Source organism: Dermacentor variabilis, chromosome 5, assembly GCF_050947875.1.
Source record: "Dermacentor variabilis isolate Ectoservices chromosome 5, ASM5094787v1, whole genome shotgun sequence".
Taxonomy (NCBI): Eukaryota; Metazoa; Arthropoda; class Arachnida; order Ixodida; family Ixodidae; genus Dermacentor; species Dermacentor variabilis.
The window spans coordinates 74,558,667-74,580,781 of record NC_134572.1 but is presented as its reverse complement, the minus strand read 5'-3'; the positions used below and the strand labels follow the sequence as shown (position 1 = coordinate 74,580,781).

At 46.1% G+C, this 22,115-nt stretch overlaps 2 protein-coding genes across 4 annotated transcripts in view; both read left to right on the top strand.

Annotated features, from left to right (window-relative positions):
• The window catches only part of LOC142583571 (uncharacterized), a 116,885-nt gene extending 111,786 nt beyond the window's left edge, over positions 1–5,099 (top strand). Inside the window, exon 4 of the mRNA XM_075694058.1 lies at positions 4,770–5,099. Within this exon, the coding sequence (XP_075550173.1) occupies positions 4,770–5,099 (330 nt within the window). The remainder of the gene's footprint in view (positions 1–4,769) is intronic.
• Positions 5,100–10,666: 5,567 nt separating this feature from the next.
• Positions 10,667–22,115, top strand: part of LOC142582804 (uncharacterized) — a 118,166-nt gene continuing 106,717 nt past the window's right edge. For all 3 annotated transcript variants that reach the window (XM_075692853.1, XM_075692854.1, XM_075692852.1), the window contains exon 1: positions 10,667–10,771. The gene's annotated coding sequence lies outside the window, so the exon portion shown is untranslated. The remainder of the gene's footprint in view (positions 10,772–22,115) is intronic.

Genomic DNA, 22,115 nt, shown 5'->3' with positions numbered 1-22,115 from the left:
CGCCCTGCGCGCCCTAAGCTGTGGGTACGGGGGAAAACGTGCGAGGGTGAACCAAGCAGTATGGTGGCTTGAGGCACGCTGGTTGTTGGAGGTCACGAGAGTGAGTGAGTGAGTGAGTGAGTGAGTGAGTGAGTGAGTGAGTGAGTGAGTGAGTGAGTGAGTGAGTGAGTGAGTGAGTGAGTGAGTGAGTGAGTGAGTGAGTGAGTGAGTGAGTGAGTGAGTGAGTGAGTGAGTGAGTGAGTGAGTGAGTGAGTGAGTGAGCTTTTAATGGGTCCAGCAAAACGAAATAAAACGCCCACGCAAGGCGGGGAGCAGGGGAGCATCCGTTTCCTCTTCTATCCCGACTTTGGATGCGCAAAGTTGCACTCGGTTGAGCGCGTGCAACTTTACGTACACGAGATATGCCTTGCGGGTTTCCGCAGAACTATTACGTCAAACCTTTGCCTTTACTTCTGAGTCGTTGATAAATTCCACTTCGCCTGCCATCTGCTAGCCGCCTGGTTAGCTCAGATGGTAGAGTGGCTGCCCCAGAAAGACGGTGGTCCCGGGTTCGACTACCAGACAAGAACGAATTTTTCTTCAACTGCGGAGCTTTTCTTTCGAGGAACCAGTATGGGTTTCCTTTGTAACATTTAGCTACGTTTGGGTTGATGTGCCATTCTCCCTTTATTAACTTTACGTACACCGCCCGCGCTTTATTTTAGAAGCAATGATTGGCCGATGCAATGATCTAGCGAGCCGAGATGGCTGGCTGTTGTGTTTGCGCTGTCTTTCCACGCGACTAGTGCTGGAAGTCGTGTAATGTCAAGTTTCGGAGTAGGCTTGCAAGTGTTCACTCCCCTCTGTGCTCTTCAGGACACCAGCAGTGGGACAGCGACTGTTCGAGGTGACCTAGTGAGGACTGCTCATGTTTGACTGCGTGCGATACCACTCTTGTTAATTTAATTAGCAAGCGAAAATTTATTGCTATTTACTTGGTCGGTAAAACTATGAACCTTTTTTCATGTAGTTGTCTAGTGCTTTGCTACCGCTATCAGTGCTTCGCCTTTCGGACGACACTGCCCCTATTTTTATGATTAGGCTTAAATAGTGTCAAGTGGTGGTTCGCTCTATTCTATTTTGTTCCTCTACGGCATGTTTCCTTAACTTTGACGAGATCATTACCAATTTTTCGTTTTTTTCTCGTCGTTATATTGACACCGTCTTGATTGTCATTGGCAGAAATATTTTTGTTGGTTATAGGTAAGAAGCAAAGCACAAGAGAAAACAAAATTACCATTTTTCCCCTTCCAAGGGGTAAAATAGCCGGTTCGATCACGTAAGCTAAGAACTCCCTCCCCCTCCCCCACCCAACGTCTCTTCCTTTTAAGAAATAATATTCTTTCGTCCTTCCATGCCTGTCTTCCTTTTCGTTTTTCTCGTTGCGCTCATGCTTGTCTCACAGCCCTCCAAATAATAATTTTTTTATTCCAAATTAAATGTTTTATACATGAAATTGAAGATCGCTGAAAATGTATTTGCTCACACTACCCTATTTTTGGCCAATACATTACAGTGGGTAGTATGTGGCACAGTTTCTAAGGTCATCATCATCCTCATCATCATGGTCGTCGTGACCAAAACCGCGCAATCAAATTTATACCAGCAAAAAGCCAAAACTAGGGCTTAGCAAATAATACGAGGGGGGGGGGGGGTCTGCAGCTTTTGACTCGCTGATTTGATGGGTTAATTCTCGGCTAGTCCACAATGGACACCTCCCATTATCAACATTATCATCATAATCATTAATCCGGAAACCAAGAGACAAATTCCAGGTCTTCTTGGTCAATATTCCCTTAGAGGGTAAGCATCCTTGCTTGAGAAGAAGATGAAGAAGCAGCGCATGAGCTCTATTCTGCAGGCGTCGTCGTAGCAGAACCGCAATTAGAGAAATGGAAGCAGCTGGAACTGATGAGGTGAGCTACTTTTATCTTTCTGTGAAGCGTTGCTCATTCTAATTGGCTAGCGATGGTTCAAAAGGCATACGCCCAATACGGCAAGGAATGAACTTCGAGTGGAGTCGGCGCAGATTGTCACTGAAGCATCGTCTAAAAGAGACCATGCTAGTACAGCTGCGCTTTTAACAAAAGAGAGAACTAAACAGACTTGAGAACCAAAGGGAGACTAAGTAAACATAAGCAAGGTGTTCCTGGTAGTGATGTCGGCGAGTTGATTTTGGCAGGCTGAATGGCCTAGAATCTCACGGGGTACGTGACTAGCTGAGGAAAGAAAAAGAAAGATTAGGGGCGCATGAAAAGGAAGCTTCTTGTGCATGGCCCGTATTATAATATGATTCATAATGCAAACAAGGGGTAAGGGGGGCAAACATGGACACAAGAGAAGTGGACAACGCGAACGTCGGGTTCGTGTTGTCCACTTCTCTTCCCTAGTGTCCTTGTCTGCACGCCTTACCCCTTCTTTGCACTATGAATCCTTGCCAACTAGCTGAGCTTTCACTCGTCCTAAATATTATACGCTGTCATAGCATCAGGTATAACGTCAACATGTGTCACAGTTGTCCGACTTCATTTTAGTAAACTTATTACTGGTTCAACACAACACGCCTCGTCAGTTCAGTAGGCGCTATAGCTAATGATGTATTCGCATAAGAGTCGCTCAACTTCCTATGCTACCCTGGTACATTCTTTCTTGAGTACTTGTGTTTTGTGGTCCTCCTTCTGTACTTCTGCTTTTAAATATCACGCAGCCCTTGTCGGCACTTCTTTTGATGAATGTGCCCATACTTTTGGCGCAAATGTGCTATAGCACACGCCTCGAATGACTCTGCACCACCCTACAGAACCACGACAATTTAATTTCATTGATCGATTTGTGTAGTTTGTGGGAAAGCCCCAAGTTCAAGCGCCGGTCAGCTCACGGACTCCCGTCCTGCCTTTTCCGGCCTCTTACGGCATCCTCCCGAGCAGCAATGTCGGTGCCGCTCTTCAGCGCTTTATTGAAGGAACGTGAGTTCCCATGCTGAATAAGGTTGCCACCCTCCATCGGAAACTCTACTGGCCTTCAGGGAGTAACAGCTTTACTGCGGACAGAGTATCCGTGTTGCAGTTCACGGGAGACTTGTATCAGACGCCACGACTGAACGACGATCAGTCCATTACCAAATCCGGCGCTTCTTTTAGTGCTCAGAGGTTTTGAGCTTGGCTGGCGTCTAGGCCATCCTCAATGGACGTAACGACTTTATGTACACGTTTCTACGCAATGTGTCACGCGTAAAAATTGCCTTAGTCGCGGTCACTTAGTTTGTATAGTCGAAGCCGTCACACTACACATCCCGAAAAAAGATGTCACAAGCTTCGCACAACAGGATTGTGATCTCAAAGCATAGAGGTAAAGCCACTTAATTTTTTCGAAACATTGTACATGACGACGTCACTGGCATAGCAAGTCTGGATCTTGATGCTGTGTTCGTTTCGCGCGGTTGACGGTAGGTCAGCAGTAATATTTGTCAATGACCAAGATGAACGTAAAGTAAATGAAAATGCCGTGGTGCATGATCATGCTCATAGCAGCTCATACATGCGTGTTCTTTGATTTAAGGTACGTAGCAATCTCTTGTGCTGCGGATGGCTGACGCCTTTGCCCCGCATCAACCTCCCTGGCTCCAATAACAGAATTTTCTGTACCGCGTACTGGGCCGCCGCAGCTGTTGGTGCCTGGACGTTTCTAACTCCCAACACTCGACTCTTCAACGAGTTTATTGTGATGACTTTTACGAACGCTGATCGGAGTTCCACCAAGTGGCATGTAAATCCGTCCCGGATGTAGTCGTGCCTCACCATGAGCCCCGTTATGGAGAAGCTGTGAGTACAAACTCCGGGTGCCTGATAGCTGTCGGGCTGTTCGGATGTCGGACGGCTCTGGAATGGTTTTGACATTCTGGAGTTGCCTAAAGTTGACTTAAATTTAACTATAGGCACGTTGTCGCGTTCAGCGAGTATTGAAAATTTGCTGCTGGTGGTCCACTGCTGTGGTCGCAAATGGAACCCTCGACCTCGTCCTCGGTCACAAAACACGATAGCCACTGAAGCACCACGGCAGGTGCGTTCCCACTTTCTGTAGTGGTGACAACGACTGGAGAAAGGTTAATCCGTACATCTCGTACCAGCATACGTCGCATAAACGCTCGCAGTGCAGTATTCTTTTCCGCAAAATTCAAACAAATGGCCTTAGCCAGCGCTGCACCAGAATAAGGCACTCGTGCTGACATCTTGCGTGGCATTTTATTCTTACCGTGAAATAATGACGCAATCGGCAAAAAAGAAACATATTAAGTACTCCCGGTTCCGATTATTCTGAGAAGAAATTACGCTCCTTGAAAACTATAGCTCTACTCGCGTATCAGGGAAACAACTCATGTACTCAAGTGAATGAGTACTAGGAGATGAAAACGGCGTCAGGAAAACAAAGGCCGATTAACTAACGTATAGAATGACATCGGAAATTCAGGAGCTCGCTGTCACGTTGGGCACGCCGGCGGAACACAGAACTAACACATATTGTAGCGGGATGCTTCGGTGGCGAAAAATTTAGGTCTCTCGGCAACAAAAGACTATGTCCCAGAGTCATGAGTATGCAACAGTGCAACTCATCCTTGCAACGGTAATGTTAGTTTCGCTCCATCTAACCAGCCCGTTTCCTCGGTGATCTGCGGACCAGTTCTTTCATCCGTTTCGCTCGCACGAGGTTGACATCATGGCTGTTTGTTTCAGGTGTCCGCTTCGACTCCGCAGTCGGGACACCAGCGGGATAACAACTGCGCCGCCTTCGTTTTCTTCTGGCTTACCGGCATCGCCTTCAGAGGCGTGCTGTGGTTCGCGTGCGTCGTGCGTGCCTACTCTGACGCCAGCGTCGGAGCGGGGCCGCACCCTCCGCCAGTGCTGGCTCCGATGGCGCCGCCTGAACAGACAGCGCCTCAAGGGCCAGGGTCCACGATCCGGAGTCCAGAGGAGAGCATCACACTACCGATCGCTGCCGCACCTCCTAAGCCGCTAAGCACGAAGGCGCGTCTAATAAATATAGACAATTTTAGTTTACCATAGCTTCTGCTCACTTTTCACGGTCACCTGCGCTGCAGATGGTTGCAGAAATTTGTAATTCCAACGAAGGGTGGCACCACAGCCGAAACATCAGTATATGGTCGCTTTTTTTCTCCTACATACTTCTACAGTCTTTTTTCTGTCTTTTACTACCGGATCCTTTATTCCAACGCTTCAGTGAATATATATATATATATATATATATATATATATTGTTACGTGTAGCTGGAGCCCAATACTATATACAATTTATTTATAGAGAAGCTAACGGAAGGCCAAAATGGCGACGCTATATCAACCGGGGTCCACGTCGTCTTCTTCCTCCTCAGTGCAGCCTCACTGTGGCGGCTGTTCCGTAGCATCACCCCCGGCAGTGGAAGCACCGCCCCGGTGCTTAATCTACACATCCGCGGTGAAAGGTGTCTGGTATGGCTTTAGTCTCGCCACGTGAACGATGTCACTTGCAGCCGACGATGACGCTGACAGGTCGGCGGGGATGACTTCATACGTGACATCGGTCACTTGTCGCACCACACGGTATGGGCCAGTGTAGCGGGACAGCAGCTTTTCGGAAAGGCCCACACGTCGAATGGGTGACCAGAGAAGCACCAGAGAACCCGGAGTAAAGCGCACGTCGCGATGGTGGCAATCATAGAGGCGTCTCTGATGCTCCTGTGAGGCCTCGAGACGGGTGCGGGCGAGCTGGCGCGCGTGGTCGGCATGTGCGATCGCGTCGCGGGCGTATTCAGTGGTTGAACGTGTGGCCGAGGGCAACAAGGTGTCCAAGGGCAACGCGGGTTCTCGGCCATATAGGAGATATAACGGTGAATAGCTGGCGGTGTCGTGACGCGATGAATTATACGCGAACGTCACATATGGTAAGTGAAGATCCCAGTCGTGGTGGTCGGTCGCAACGCACTTTGAAAGTATGTCGTTGATGGTCCGGTTGAGGCGCTCCGTGAGGCCGTTGGTCTGTGGGTGACTTTGAGATTTAAGCACGCTTTACCACCAGGGCACACCAGGGTGTGCATTCTTCTGCAATTCTGTTCCAGATTTAGCGCCAAAGAATAATTATTTATTTTTACAATATTAACAACCTTGCATGTACTTAGATAAAAATACTCAAGCATTTATCGAAATAAAATTTTTGTATTGTTAGAAACTGTTGCGTCTTTGAGAGGAATGCTACAAGTGTCGTCTGCCACGACGACTGCATGCTTCGAACGCCATATTTTTCTCGGAGACGACAGGCCATTGCGAACTCTCTCGCTCTTTCGAAAGGCTGCATCGGCTCGGCTGTCATGAACGCTGAAAGTCTTCAAGTACTTTTAAACACATCTGATGCAGTGCTAGCTAGGACGCTTGTGGCCTCCTACGAGTACGCTTCATTATATTTTATATTGACGTACACCTTCTGAAGCGGCCGCAAGCAGATGTTATGGCGTGGCTTCACACTTACCCATTTTGCGATAGCGGAAGGCCAAGAAGCAGCAACGTTTTCTACCACAACTTCGTCTTTCAAAGTCCTCAAACATACATTTAAACGAGCCCATAAACGAGCAATGCGTAATGAAGCCCTCAAAAAACTTTGATTATCAAGCCACTAGATGTCCAAGAGTCTGTCTTGTCTGAGTAGTGCCTTCCTTTTGCTCTTCTGAAGTTTCATAAAGCCTGTAACGCTACAGCGCCGACCTAACACAATTAACAAACCAAGGTCAAAACACTTTCTTTCAGCGTTTACGATGCAGTCACCTTCTCGTCAGGGCTGAGACACCACACCGCGACATCGGCCTATCCGCTCGCCGAGCGCACTATCGCCACTTCGGGCAATAGGACAAAACACTTGCGTCGCCATGTCCCACTGCAGGTTGTAGCAATTGCGCTTGGAGAGAAACCGAAACTGTCAAAAAAATACTTGTAGACTAATTCGCCAGTCAACAGAATGCCAATCCGTAGCCTGTACTTTCCATCATTCCCACGATGGTTGAACGATCGCAGCACCAGATTTCCCTCTAGTTTTACTCAGGTGAAACTCCATAGAACACCGTAATTATTATTACATAGAAATTGAAGATGCAAGGAATAAAACAAAATTTTTCATTCCCGTAACGAAACCACCAACTTATTAACTGAATTTATTGTTATCCTTCATAGTAGTTCCTCCAAACTATTATTTTCGGCTTCTGCTGTATGTTTGACATATCATGCACACTTAACATAGCATTGTTGCTTGAATGTTTTGGTTTCGCCTCAACTGCTTATATTGCAGCGTCATCTCTTCATCCTAACTTCCCTTGCGTTTCTTCGGCTGTTCTCCACACTTAAGCGATTGCCAGTTTCTGGCCGTTCATGGACAACTTGAGACACTAAACATCGCTAGTTTCCACCGAGTTTAAGTAACACAGACAGTGGGTAATCGTTCAACGTGGTTCACAAATACACTTAGAAGCCACATCATTACAGATTTTGCAATGCAAAACAAGCTTCCATAATCTCACCGGACATGTTATATTTAGTTGTGCACTCAATCCGATGTATTTTACATGCATCTTGCTGGGCTGTTGAGCGGGTCAACCTGCTCATTGTGCGCTTGATGACCGAAATCTAAATAAAGCTTCTGAGTCGAAGCAAAACCGTGGTTGTCAGGAACAACAGTCCGCACGCACTGCCGCGGCAATGTGTTGCCCGATGCGGGCCTGTGAGACTAGATAATTTTTGTTCTGACAAAGCGTGTGTTCAGACATCTGGCCAGTTGGCCGACCTACACACGTTCGCACGAGACAGGGAGGTTGTACACGGCCACACATACGCACAACACGAACGACCTCGTGATTGGCTTGATATGCGCCTTGGCCACTGCTTCATGGTGCCCGTTTGCGACTTGAATACCGACTGCCTCATGCATTATTGGCCAAGACGGCCTCCAGTAAGATTCGATAGCTACACTTACGATAACAGCAACCAGAGTTCAAGGATCTCACACGCTGGTGCGTGGGTTGTACCGGGAATGACTTTTGCGTGAGACAGCGTGCAACATCATCAATCCCTTCTCACTCTCTTTCACTCAGGAGCTCTCCTCACTCGTTGGCACTTTCTTCCTCACCGTTTGTCATACTCTCCTGCGGATCCTCAACAGTCATGCCGAAGCGCATGCCCTTGCCAAGTGTTGGAGAAATTTTATTCATCAGTGTGGGGCTAACCCGGCAAAGGCAGCTCCACCTGTCTGCAGATGCGGACGCTGAGCTGTGTTTTTCTTGCGTTGCCAGGTTACGCCGTGTTTCTCTATACGGGATCACGTGCCAGAAGCAGCAGGCAACACCCGACGATTTTGAGGGCTCTTTGGCACTGCGTCGGGACGCCGCCGTTCATGCCCCATCTCTGGAGGCTGGCGAACCATCCTCGCCTCGGGATGGCACCTCCTTGATGGAGAGACTGGAGCCACGACGCCACGGTGCCGGAGCGAACTCCAGCTGTCCCGAAGCCAAGGATGTCCAGTAGGCTGATCGACGGCATGTCGATGTGCATCAGCTCAGTCACGACCATGTAATAATATACAGTGACTGCAAGGAAGACGATATCGTTTTCAACTACTATAAATTATGGCGCCCGCGTGTAAACACACTATATGATATTTATTAGGCTATCAGAATGGCTTTCAAGTGTACCAAACATCCGTAGATAGGACGATTAATTATAGTGATGGCATGCTGCAGTAAACTTGACATCTTGAGGGTTCTGTCGCGCTAGCGCAGTGATAAGGTGGCCATCTGAAATGACGCGTTTGTTCAACAACAGATACTACCATTCTAACGATGTACTTGACTTATTACAGATTCATGCACGATTATCGTGCCCTGTACCCTCTAAACGAAGGTTTACACCTTGTCGGGTGTATATTTGTCACACAACAATAATAGTCATCTGCCTTGCTTGCGTTTTCTCCCTTGAAAACTCAGCGCTCGCTACTTTCCTGATTACGCGCAAGCCGTTCGTGACTAGAAGTACCGGGCTTGCAGCGTTAAGGAAAGGAAATGTGGCCAAGACAGACGACAAATATCGTTGTGCGGCAAGATAAGCGCCAAAGGGCGTAAACTTTCTTTAGAGTGCAAGCGAAAAATGTGTACTATATGCACGAGGAAATATCCGATAAGACATCGAAATTGTCGCTGCAAGATATGTCAATAAACAAACCGCGAAATCCTCACAAAGTATCTTGACGCGCTGTTAGCCACTCGCAAGAACTGTTGGCGCTGCAACCCGCACTGGTATTCCCGGTATGCGCCTCTGCGAAGTTTACATGAACGCACCGAAAGTTATTAGCGTCAATACGAATTGTTCACATGCAAAGAATTGTCATACCGCACGTTGCTACAAATAATTTGTCCCAAAGGCCAACGTCGATAGGAATTGTTCCATGTCATTCCCATGCAATACCCACGTATTACAAAGTCCGTAATTGAGGAACTCTTATAATAAAGTGTTCCTGCTCAAATTCATTTTTGTTGTCCACACAAGCACTCCTCTCTGTAACATCTCCTGTCCCTGAGAGAACGTAAATAAATAAATAAATAAATCCTCTAAAACATCTTTCGGAACATGAAACAAGTGATGTAATAAATCTGGGACTCAATGAGATACCTTTATTTTATTCTGATTTCAACCAGGGTTGTTCCACAAAAACTGAATCTAAACTCTGAAATATTTATGTATGAAAATTAGTCATGGGTGCATTTATCATTTTCTATATGGTCCCCAGTAATAAAAACACATTGTTCCCCCCTTTCTACCACGCCATGATAACATGGGTGAAGTCACCTTAACACCTTCTTAAAATCGCCTCCAATGTCTTAACAAAACCTTTTAGCATGCCAAAGCATTGTCATTTTTATCCTCAGCTACATAAAAAATCGGATAATACCGCATCTCGAATGCAGGCTGCGTAAGGGGATCGTTGCGATGCTTCGGGAAACGGTTAAAAAAAGCACATATCTTTGACATGTAACGGGCGGTGTGACATCGCTTCATACTACGTTTCCTTACCCAGGTTAGCGTACGCGCCTCACTATAAATACAGTTTTAGACGGTCGCTTGTCGCCTTACGTACGTTAAACTTAAGCACCTTTGCGGGACGTTACGGTGCGTTTACTTTCAAGCCTTTTAGTTTACTGTATGGAAATCCAAACGTGAAAAAAATGCATGGATGGACGTAATGAGCGTCTCCTTTTGGAATGGGGATACCAAGCTCTTGCTATTATACTGCCTAATGTACTACCTAGGTTAAAAAAGATATAAAGAAAAAAAACAATATGAACTCCCACAACCTAATTTTCTGACCTCCTATTGCGAACTTTGTTTTTGTACGCCTCCCCGTTTTCTGTCGTTTCCCTACTTTTCTTCCACCAATTTTCCAATCGCCTCTTACTATTCTCCATTGCGAACATGTTTACCTTTTCTCTGCCCTCCCTGAACTCAAGTGCTTTAAGGAAATTCAACGAAAACATTATAAAACAGGGCGCCGTCTGGTGCCTCGTGCCAAGCGTATTCAAGCCAAGACGATCCATTAGCAAGCATCCTGCTGTTCCTATGCGAACGCGTCTGATTAGGCAGGCGGGTGCCAGAATCGACGAACGACCTGAGAAAATGGACGCGCTATGAGCTGATAACTAACATTTCAGGTGAGTTTAGCGAAAGCGAAAGCTGAATACATTAGTGACGGGCGATCAACGCGAGTGAGAACGTAGCCTTCACGAGCATTCGCGCTGAAGCTGGAGCCATGGGTGCCGCCTTGTTCTACAGCGCTGTTTCTTAGCGTCCGTAAACATTACGAACGTTAAGCTCGCAAAATAACGTACGTTATCACAGCGTACGTACATCACGCAAACCCTTTACCGTTCGGAGCATGCGCAGTGGGGACGACGCAATTTTTTTACGTACATAATGCGTTTACGTTTGGTTGCAAACGCTATTCTGAAGCTGTCTAATATCATTCCGGACGGGAGTGGTTTCACATTCACTTGACCGGACCGAGGCAACGCTTTCTACTCAGACGCTTCCCGCTCGCTTAGATGCACGCCGGGTCGGATATAGTGCAGCGACAGGAGCCTTTCGCCTATCCTCGATCTTCGCAACGCCAGGCCAGTCCTGGCCATAACCGTGAATTTCGTCAGCCAAGGAGGCAATTTGATCGATAGCGTGAACTCGGCGTGCTTGTTTAGGAATCAGTCACCGAACAAATGTGGCTGCGATGCATCATTGCAGCAATGCGTTTTCTAGAAGGCTTTTACCAAGGTGAGTTAGGTGAATAAGATTGCGTGCTACCGCAGTTCTGACTCAGGGTTAGTGGCGTTGTCATGCCTGGGCTACGTATGCTGGCTAGCCTATATAGATAAATGTGTCAGCGCGGTGCCTTGTGTGTTTCGCATAGTGTTTTATCTGCTAATATTGCTGCCAGGAGATGTGAAAAGAAATGACAGCACTCTTGATGCTCATAGAGAGAAGGCGAGCGCAAATATTGATGTTTACGCTATTGCGGCGTGTAGTTATTTATCCTATTTCTGAGGACTGCATTTCACCAACGCGGCCTAGAAGCACAAGGCCTGTTCATTCTAATCCATGACCTTATTTTACCTGGGCGGAAATTTCCTTTGCCAAGGCTGGCATGACGAAAGTGGTAACATGAAAATTACTGCGCCATACTTGGGAGAATCCTGATTGGATTCTATGGCAGTTGAGCAAGCTAGTATGACATCATAGATCGGAGTGAACAGGTCTTGTGATATGTAAGTTGTGCTGAATTCATTAGCTAACTTAACCTTATCGCTGAGCGCAAGACGCGCTTGCGTGATTTGGAATTTACTCAAATGTTAGCTTTGATTATATATGTGGTGTATGTTCTCACTGAACCTTGTGTAATCAGATTGTACGCGTGGTGTCAATCGAGGTGTATTTTCTGTTAGGTGCACAAGCACCAGCGATTACGCTGCCAGTTTCGACGAGTTATGTACAAAATCCGACACACTTCACCTGCATATCAGATTCTCGACGATCGCCTGCTTTGCTTGCCGCTAACGTTGTGCTTAAGTGTCACTTGTTTTGCTGGGCCCTAGTTCGCCCAATAATATGTTAAATTCCTAGCCCAAAGTATGGACACTTCGCCGTTTTTCACTGTCACAACAATGTGATATCTGGTTGAGGTGCTTCATCTTTAATGTTCAGGATAACCCGCCGTGGTTGCACAGTGGCTATGGTGTTAGGTTGCTGAGCACAAGGTCGCGTGATCGAAACCCGGCCACGGCGGCCGCATTTTGATGGGGGCGAAATGCGAAAACACCCGTGTACTTAGATTTAGGTGCACGTTAAAGAACCCCAGGTGGTCGAAATTTTCGGAGTCATCTACTTCGGCGTGCCTCATAATCAGAAAGTGGTTTTGGCACGTGAAACTCCATAATTTAATTAATGCTCATGCTACTTCCTCAGAGCCGTGACCATAGCCCCAACCACGAAGACAAAGGCAGTGTCGCTCCGGACCACCGAATTATCCGAAGGCTTCAAAACTTGCCCCGGATCACAGAAACCAAGGTCAAATCAGCAAGCCACGATGGCGGGTACAGCATCTCCCGCAGCCATCGTGCCATAGCAGTCAAGGAAGCCATATATTATACTTTGATTCTTCTCATACGATCGCAAAACCTGGCTTAGGACTTTCAAAAGGATTTCGACATTCAGAAAATGGAACACTTAAAAGCTCCAAAGTTGCGCCATGTGTTCTTCTACTTGGAAGACGCCACGAGGTCATGGTTAGTAAATGGAGAATGCACCGTAACAGCATGGGACATTGGACATTTTTCAGAGGCTACCTACAAACGCTTCACAATCGCCGTACTCAAAGAGCGAGGTTACACTCTGTTGGAATGCCGACTGCAGTTACCTAACGAAAACGTCGGGATTATCGTCGAGAAAATGACTCCGAGTCGAAAAGTCCGAGTCGATAACGCTACCCGAAGACCAAGCGTTTCAACTGGAGAGCTCGCGTAGTGTTCATGTGCGTTAAGTGTGCTCGAAGTTGTAGCGAACGTTCCTAGTCTGCAGCATCATGATTTACGTTGGCACCCAAACACCCGCAAAAGTGCAAGGTGTCGTTGAGGCACTCGAAAATTTGTGTTTCGACCGTGAAACTTGTGCCATAAGAGGAATCACTCGACTTGACGTTATTGCATCTACTAAAGTGATGGTGACAACCTTCAGGAAGGAATACAAACACCTCAACAAAGGGCATGACGATCACATACATTCAGGAAATAGTGGAAACCAGTAGTGTATTTGTCGTCTTGGATTCTGCCACATCCGCCACGACAGCCGTAGTTCGTGAATCAGCCTTAGACATCTGTCCAAATCTGCCCAACAGCTCTAAAGTCTTCTCCGATGAAACAATGACTGATTGTCGGCGTCACAGAAGATTCGACAAACACCAGTTGTTAACGTCGTATATTAAACGGAGCAAACGCTCGGTCCCCCCGTCAGACCCCACACCAAGTTTCGAACTGTCGATGCGGCAATGAGAAACCATCAAGCAATGAAATCACCCAGCTCTAAAGGAGCCCGCGGCGTTTCTTGAAGCCTTGGTGAAGACATAGGACGGAATATTGCTTATGAGTGTCGATTGTCGTCGCCTGAACGCGATAAAAAATAAGGACGCATAGCTCCGCCCACGGATAGACGACGCATCGGACCGGCTCTGCATGCGACGCTATGTATTGACACGTGTACTTATCTTTATCGGGCAACCACGTTTCGCCGCCTAACAAATGTAATCGCACAGCGTGGGACGCGCCTGCATGTATCCGAAGTTTCTGGAAAGTTATCGATGCTTCTATCCGCTGTCTGTTGTCGCCGAACCTTACGTTATCTTATTTCATCACCTGACGCGAATGGTGTAGAACTTTGTGGAAGGCACGCGGGTCCGAACGATTAGTCTGGAACATTCGACGACTGCTCTATAAAAGCCGGCGCGCTTGACCCGCTGATCAGATTTTCGACGATCGCTGACTGTGTTCGCCGCTTTCGTTGTGCTATAAGTGTAGACTGTTTTGTGGGCACAGGTTCGCCCAATAAAATCTAGTTTTTGCCTTTCATAGTATTGCCACTGTGTTCTTAACGTCACCACCACGTGACAGTATTTAACCTCGATCAATTTCAGACCTCCCTACCGACATATAGAGATAGACGAGAGAGATTGCAAGAACACCGTGTTCATCACGCCGGTGGGCCTCTATTATATCAAAATTGTGCGAGTGTAGCTGTGCTCGCACCTGCATCCGTCCAGTGGGCAATGGACACGGTGTTAAGTGGGCAATGGACACACCAACATTAAGCTGGACCCAAAAGATCACTCGATAACTTTCACCCGACGTCTTAAAGCGCGCTAATGAGCATCTAGAACAAAATCAGTATTTCACGAACGTCCGACTCGGTTTCAGAGCGGGCATTTCTTGCGTCACATAACTAGTTGAATTCAGAAGTGACCTATTTCAATCTTTCGACCTCGATGAGCGAGCTGACTGCTGTCATCATCCTTGATCAAAATTAATCTGGAGTCCACCCTTACGGCGTGCCTCATAATCAGATCGCAATTTGGCACGTGTAAAGGTCTAAAATTAAATTTAATTTGAGTGAATCACAATGTAAGAGCATATATAGTACGCCGTTGTGGTAAGAATATATTGGTATATACCGTTATGAAAACTTTTGATCCCGGCGAGTTAGCACGGTATTTGATCCCAGCGAGCGCATCAGCTTCTTCCGTGTAAACAAATTACTAGATTCTCCCAAGTCATCTAAAGGTTAAAACAGAGAAATTTCGCATTGGCTCATATGATTATAAATAAGTATATTATTCACTATTGAGAGTCTAGGGCATAGCTGCGAAAATGAAAATGAGGTAAATTATGATAATCGGTTGTAGTTGTATAGGACTGAATTAACTGCATCAACAAAGCTTCACTTAACATAGATCCCGACATGCGCGTTGTATTTGCGTGATATATTTTTGGACTATTTGTCGAAGCCGCGTATCTGGCGATATCTTACAAATAAAGTGCAATTCTGTTTCTGTTGTAAAAATCAAATGCCCTCTAATAATTCCTCAACTTCGGGTTCGACTTCCCGTTCAATTCCTCGTAAGCTAGAATATCTTGTAAGATAAAATGTTAGGCAATAATAGTGTTGAATATTTTAGTAACGAAGGAGTCAGGTCAATGGCAATGAACCCTTACGAACTAAAATCTTTGTGAAATCAGCCCCACACTTCTGTAATATTGGCCATATTCGTATATTAAGCAGTGTTTGCGGAGGGCACCGTCAGGGCTTTACGAAACGTCTGTCAAGTCAGGAAGAAGAAAGATTTCGCTCACGCAACAACAGCAAGACGCCCATGATGCTCGAGCGATGGAACTGCAATGGGAGCAGAACATAAGTATGAGAAAAAAAGAATGAACTTGAAAAAGTCGCAGTTTAGCCCGAAAAGCTAAGCACCGCGATTGCGATAGCAAATTAGTAGACAGCTATACGAAGTAATGATAGTAGTTTGATGGGCCTCATAAACTTGGAAAGATTCGCTAACTAACAGAATTAAATAGCATGGTGTCAGCACGCACAAACAATCATGAGCAGATCACAGTCGATGATCGCACACACTCGCTGTAAAAACCCCGGTGTGAGCAGTGAGCGAAGTGACACCCGTACAGTCTACTCATCACCGCAAGGGATGCGTTTCAAGATAGAGATTCCTTTCCACGCAATACATCTCTTCCAGGAAAGGGGCGCGCGACCGTGTAAATTGCGCATTTGTTGGCGGAGTCCAAGCCACCCTCTTTCTCTTTCGCGTTGCATCCCCAGTTTCCTACATGGCGCGCGACATTGAGCCGCGTTTATCAGTTGCGCTTGGGCCTGGTGGGGAAATGCGCACTTGCTGTAGGAGGTCAACGTCATCGCTTCGCTCGACGGAAGACAGCGCGTTTGCAATTCGCCTTCCGCCTTCTCACGAGCCTGACTGAGCCGCCATCATGGGCCTTCCTCCCGTGCTTTCACTTGTACATACAGCATAGACGCACTTCGACGGTGTAATCGCCCTTGGACTTTATACCGAGAATTATGGCGACAGCGACGAAAAAAGATGCGCCTGAAGTGTACCTAACTACGCTATCGCAGTAAAGCGAATTATAAAGTAATGGGCGCAGTTAGCGTAAGGAGCTGCGCCAATCACAACCGCGTGAACACCCAAAGACCCACCGCACTGCTGCGACCATCAGTGTGCTGAAGTGTGCGATAATTGTGGTGGGCTGCATATAAACGCGGGTGTATCGGCATGAATTGAAAACACTCTCACCGTGACGAGGGTAGCCGGGGTGTCCTGTGTTAGATCGCCTGGGCCGAGTCTACCGGTGGTTCGTTACGGTGGAACCTCGTCGGCAAATTTTGCCCTTGTTCGTGAATTTCACGACGTTGTCGGAATGGGCATCGGGACTTCGCCGCCCCTGCTGCAGCTGCTCATGAAGAAAACAAATAGCCGTGGGACGAAGGTTCCATTATTATATTAGAATACTTAAGATTAGGGGAAACTGCAGACTTACGACGTTCCAGCCAGCGTGGTCTCCGTCGTTTTCGTCGTCGTCGTGGAATACGTAGTAGCACTAATTGTATTGCTTTTTTTAGTGCGTGCCTGAAAGCCACTATGGCGGGTTGGCAAACGTTCACGTATTGACAGAGCGAAATAATATCAGAACTTAAATCACAGTAGCAAAATTCACGTGGTCCTGTTGACTAAGGGATGTGATAAGGGTTGAATAGCAAGTAAGAGGTAAAAAGGCCGTGAGAAAAATTAATAAATAGGTGAACAGTTGGTTAAAAGGAGCTGTTGGCGCACATTTAAAAGATGTACTCGTACTAGACTTTATCATAGGGAAAGGGGAAAGACAGAAGGTTGTAATACGTCACACAACCAGACCTCTCAAGCCAACTCTAACTGTAGCCATTCCCTTCGTCTTTGCTCTGTCAGAAAGCCGTCTCAACACGTGGCACTGCACAGCGGGATCGCGCCTTGGTTCAGTTATTGCTTCAATGGTTGGTTCCCGGTAGGGTTCAATTCCTCTTTCACGATTTTCCAGAACTCAGCGCCATCTAGGGCCGCCGCCCCGAAGCCTGCGCGTGGCCTCCCAGATGCAGGGAGCACCGGTGGTTGGCAAACGCTAAGAAACGCGTCGGGCGGCAACCAGGATCCTCTCTCCGGCTTCTTTCTAGACAGGCTGCGGCATCGAGTGGCCATGCCGAGAAGTTCTCGCGTGACCTCCGAGAACTACATAATTATAGCCCGAATAATTCACAGTAGGCGAAATTCAATAACCTATGATGAATATGGTCTGTAACAAATGCCATGTGGCATGCTATAGTTCAAAAAAAAAGCTATGAGAAGAAATGATTCAGGATACATAAATAGAAAATTATGGGAATCAAATCCAAATTTCTATTGAAGGTGTTCGTTCATAGAGTTGTAGTAATAACGGTAGAATTATTAGTGTTTGGTTTGGAAATAGGAAAGGGAAAGATTGAAGCAGGCTGGCAGCCGAAAGCAGTGAGGGACACTACGCCTGCTCACTTTTCAGAAATAAATATACGGAGAAATAGACAAAACCACCCTCTTATTAAGTGGATTTATTGTCGTCCTTGGGAGTAATTGGTCCAACCTAATATTTTTTTTTGCTTTACTGTATATTTGACGTATGATGCACGCTCAACATAGTATTGTTGTTTGAGTTTTCTGATAGATCTCAACTGCTCATTTTGTAGCGTCTTCTTGCGACCCTAACTTCCTTTGTGTTTCTAGTCCTGTGTTTAGCGATGTGTTAAAGTATAGGTTTCTTTGACTTTTCTCCACACTTGGTGCTTTGTCAATTACTTGCCGTTTATTGCGAAGTTGAGACTTTACATATCATTGGTTGTTACTATAAATAAATAAACATTGTTTTCCGATGGTCTGGATTACAAACTTGGCTTATCAAATAAGCTCTAACCATTAGTCCACGGAATCGTCCCCCCACCCACCCCCTCTCCCCTGAAAAGGAGGAATAATCTAGTAGAAGCGTGCACTTGCAAAAACCTAGCACGCTAGACGCGCTATAGATAGGCGCTTCACATAGCAACACTCTAGTCATAAATATGGGCAGTTTCGCCCGAAGGCCGAAGCACTGTCAGCGATCGGGTGGTGTTCGAACTATACGCCGGTCCGACTAAAGCTCCGAGATGTTTCTTGCGGCTTCTTTTTTGACCGAAAAGCACAGATTAAGGCGGACGTGACATACGCGGGTGCGCCAAATTGGCTGGCATCCCTTGGAAGCTTTAACACGCCGTGTAAGCCCTGTAGTGAGATCCCGCAGGCACCCATACGCAGCCCCTAACGAGCCACGCTGGTAAAATTACATCGTTTTCGGATTTGAGCAGCGGTATTGTTTTGAACATTTAATATTTATTTGTCTGAAAAGATGTAAGATAAACGCCATCCGCTGTAAATGATCTTTCATGACATTTGGTTGCGGCTTGCCATTCTGCAAATTCTGAGTAATAATTTTGGATAATATGTTACATAGTACAGCATCCAGGTACAGCATATACGACCGTGATAGACATGTGCCATCATCATCGTCACCACCACCACCACCATCACCATCATAATCATCATCATCACCACCACGACCACCACCACCACCATCGTCATCATCATCATCATTTTCTCGTAATGTCAACAAGAGTATCGTCTGTCGCCGTTTGTTCTGTGATCCACACCACTCTATATTAACCCTAAATTTGATCTAAACTAGAATATGCCTGTGGTATTTATGAGTACATTCACCATAACGTGATCGGTACCCTCGAATCGATCCATCATCGAGTTGCCATTTTCATTCTTTCATACCAGTCTTATAAAACATTTTTTGAGCTTTCAAATACCCCCAGTCGCGTCTTTTCTCGCTCACCACCAGTAGGAAGCTGCTCGCATTTGCTTATTTTTCAGGCTTTTTTCATTCACTACCAAATCAGGAACCAAATCCTCATTCCAGAGCATCGTTTCACCCACCTGATGCAACCTGATGATTTGTATCCCCCAAATGCTCATTCCACTACATATCAATATTCTTCTTTTTTGCACCACACAGCCCTAAAATTGATCACTCTTTCTTATGGCATTGCCATCATTACCGACATTTCCCGTATTAAAGCTACGATTGAAGGAGACCATCTTTCAAGCTGCGCCACATAACCTAACCCGCCATTTTTCTTTGTGCCCTTCCCTCAAGTATGGTCCCTTTCCTTGAAAGTTGCGAGGTATTACCAATAAATGAACAAACAAATAAACATTTATATGAATAAACAACTAAATATTAAAAAAAAAACAGGCTTCTGCACACAGACCTCCAGGGTCAGAGCCCAATTTCAGGTGAAGGCATTTGTTTGTACAGTTCTTGCAGTTGAATTCAGTTTCTGGTGCCTATACCAAAAACACACACTTACACCCGAGTGTGTTCAGATAAGGCAATACTATGTTGCGGAGAAGGGGGTGGGGGAAGGGGGGGTCCGGGCTATCTTTAGTTTGCCGTAAAACTTTTATATGAGGTGCGGAAATGGCTCTGCAGAAAGGAATCAACCAACGTTTTGCGAAAGTTAGCACAGATTTGTCGGAAAAGAATTCTCAGAAAAATAGCATTTTAATGATTCGCAAATTTCACAAATAAGAAGGCCTTTGCCACTAAAATTGCCGCATTGTACCCCATCAAAATATTTTCGAGAAGTCTACACCACTAGTACTATTGGCCCACAGGAAGTAAATAATATGTCACGCACAGTATGTTCCTGAAAAATAAATCGCATTTTCGCCCGAAAGGCGAAACTGCGATTTATTTTAGCATTTTATTTATTTTAGCGATGTATTTTAGCGCTTTAGCACTGATTGCGATAGCAAATTCGTAGACAGCAATACGAATTAAGGGTACTAGTTTGAAAACATTCGCTTACTAAGTAAATTAATAATGATGCGATGTGTAAAGGAAACTGAACGAGAACGTAGAAAAAAAAACACGATGACAGCGCTGTCTCCGTGTGTGTGTTTCTTTCCACGTCCTCTTTCAGTCGCGCTTACAAATTGTATAATGTATTCAAATTGACTAGCCCGCCAACGTGTTTTAACTAAGTTTGCAAGCCCGATGTCACGCGCTCACTGGTAAACGAACACTTCTCGCACGATAAGCGCTGAAGCTCGCTGTCAAAAAGCGCGACCCACAATAACATTATGTTACAATACCAATAACAATACATTATGTGTGGGACAACCCACACATAACATTATCTGGATACGAAGCCACGCAGGGACCAGGGGCAACGAAGGGGCAGACAGCCTAGCTCGAGGGATGACCAGCCGAGCAGGAACGTCGACCGCCCCAGAGGGGCGACAGATCAACTGCGGGAACAGCTATTCAGAGCTATTAAACCTCTGTAAGGGGCTAAGATATCAATATCCCCCACCACATAAAGCATTAACAAAGGAGGAGGCCGCAGGATGGCGGAGACTGCAGACGGGCTCCTTCCCAAACTTACACATACTAAGTAGGATGTTCCCCACGCAGTATAGCGCAACCTGTCCTTGGTGTGGAGCTAAACCAACATTATACCACATCACATGGGAGTGTACAAGAAACCAGGCATTCCACAAACACAAAACACCAAGTGCGGAGCAATGGGAGAGCTGGCTCACCAGCCGCGAGCTAGAGGATCAAAGAGCTCTAATAGCGCACGCGTGCGAGGCGGCCCGGCTCAGTGGAGCCCTGGACTAGGGGCCCATCCATGGCTGAAGAGGACCCAAGCTTCAAGAATGAAGACTTCGGCCTCGACCCGCTAAAACCTTAAAAGAGTCAATAAAGTTTTCCATTCCGTTCCATTCTCCCTTCTGCGCCCGTCATGTCACAATGGGTAGTTTCGGGCCGTATAGTCCCACTACATAATTAAGCAACCATTTCGAAACCACGAGCGCATATTACAAACAATATTTTTCTACTTCGTGCAAATTTAAACAATTTGACAAATTCAGTTTTCCGAAAGAACTGCGAAACATTTAATATAAGTGTTTCCTAGCTGCTCCTGCTAAAAAGCCATAATTAAGCCATATTCTTCACCCTATTCTTCGCCGAATCAGTGCCACACCATCGCTATATTGGATTAGGATATTTCTGGTATAGCTTTTCCTGCAAATGTCCTTAGAGGGAATTCTGTCGCTATAGCGTCTACGACATCCCCAAGTGGGACAATTGACCCAGCGTCCAGGAATGATGGTTTGTACATGGATTCACCAAAACATCATCATTCTGGCTTCAAACGGCCTTTGGCTCTGCATTTTTAGACTATATAATTACCCTAATATATCTCAGCTTAGCGACAACATCGACTAGTGGATCGCCTGCAAAGTTTACGCTAAGAACTTTTATAAAACTGATTGCTTGAACAAACAGAAAAATAAAGCATATAAAATAATTCCACAAGAACATCTGATGCAGCATCCACAAAGGTTAAATTCACGTATTACTGATAATTCTTATCGCAGCTCAATGATCCCAAACCCGCCGTGGTTGCTCAGCGGCTATGGTGTTGGGCTGCTGAGCACGAGATCGCGGGATCGAATCCCGGCCACGGCGGCCGCATCTCGATGGGGGCGAAATGCGAAAACACCCATGTACCTAGATTTAGGTGCACGTTAAAGAACCCCAGGTGGTCGAAATTTCCGGAGTCCTCCACTACAGCGTGCCTCATAATCAGAAAGTGGTTTTGGCACGTAAAACCCTATAATTAAAAAAAATTTTAATGATCCCAACTGCACAATTCTATCTAGTAATTTTCGGAGGAAACCCTGGCTTTTTTATCAAGTGATATCGCCTTCATTGAGGATGCGGATACTTGCTAGCCGCTTGGAAAGCTTGCATAATC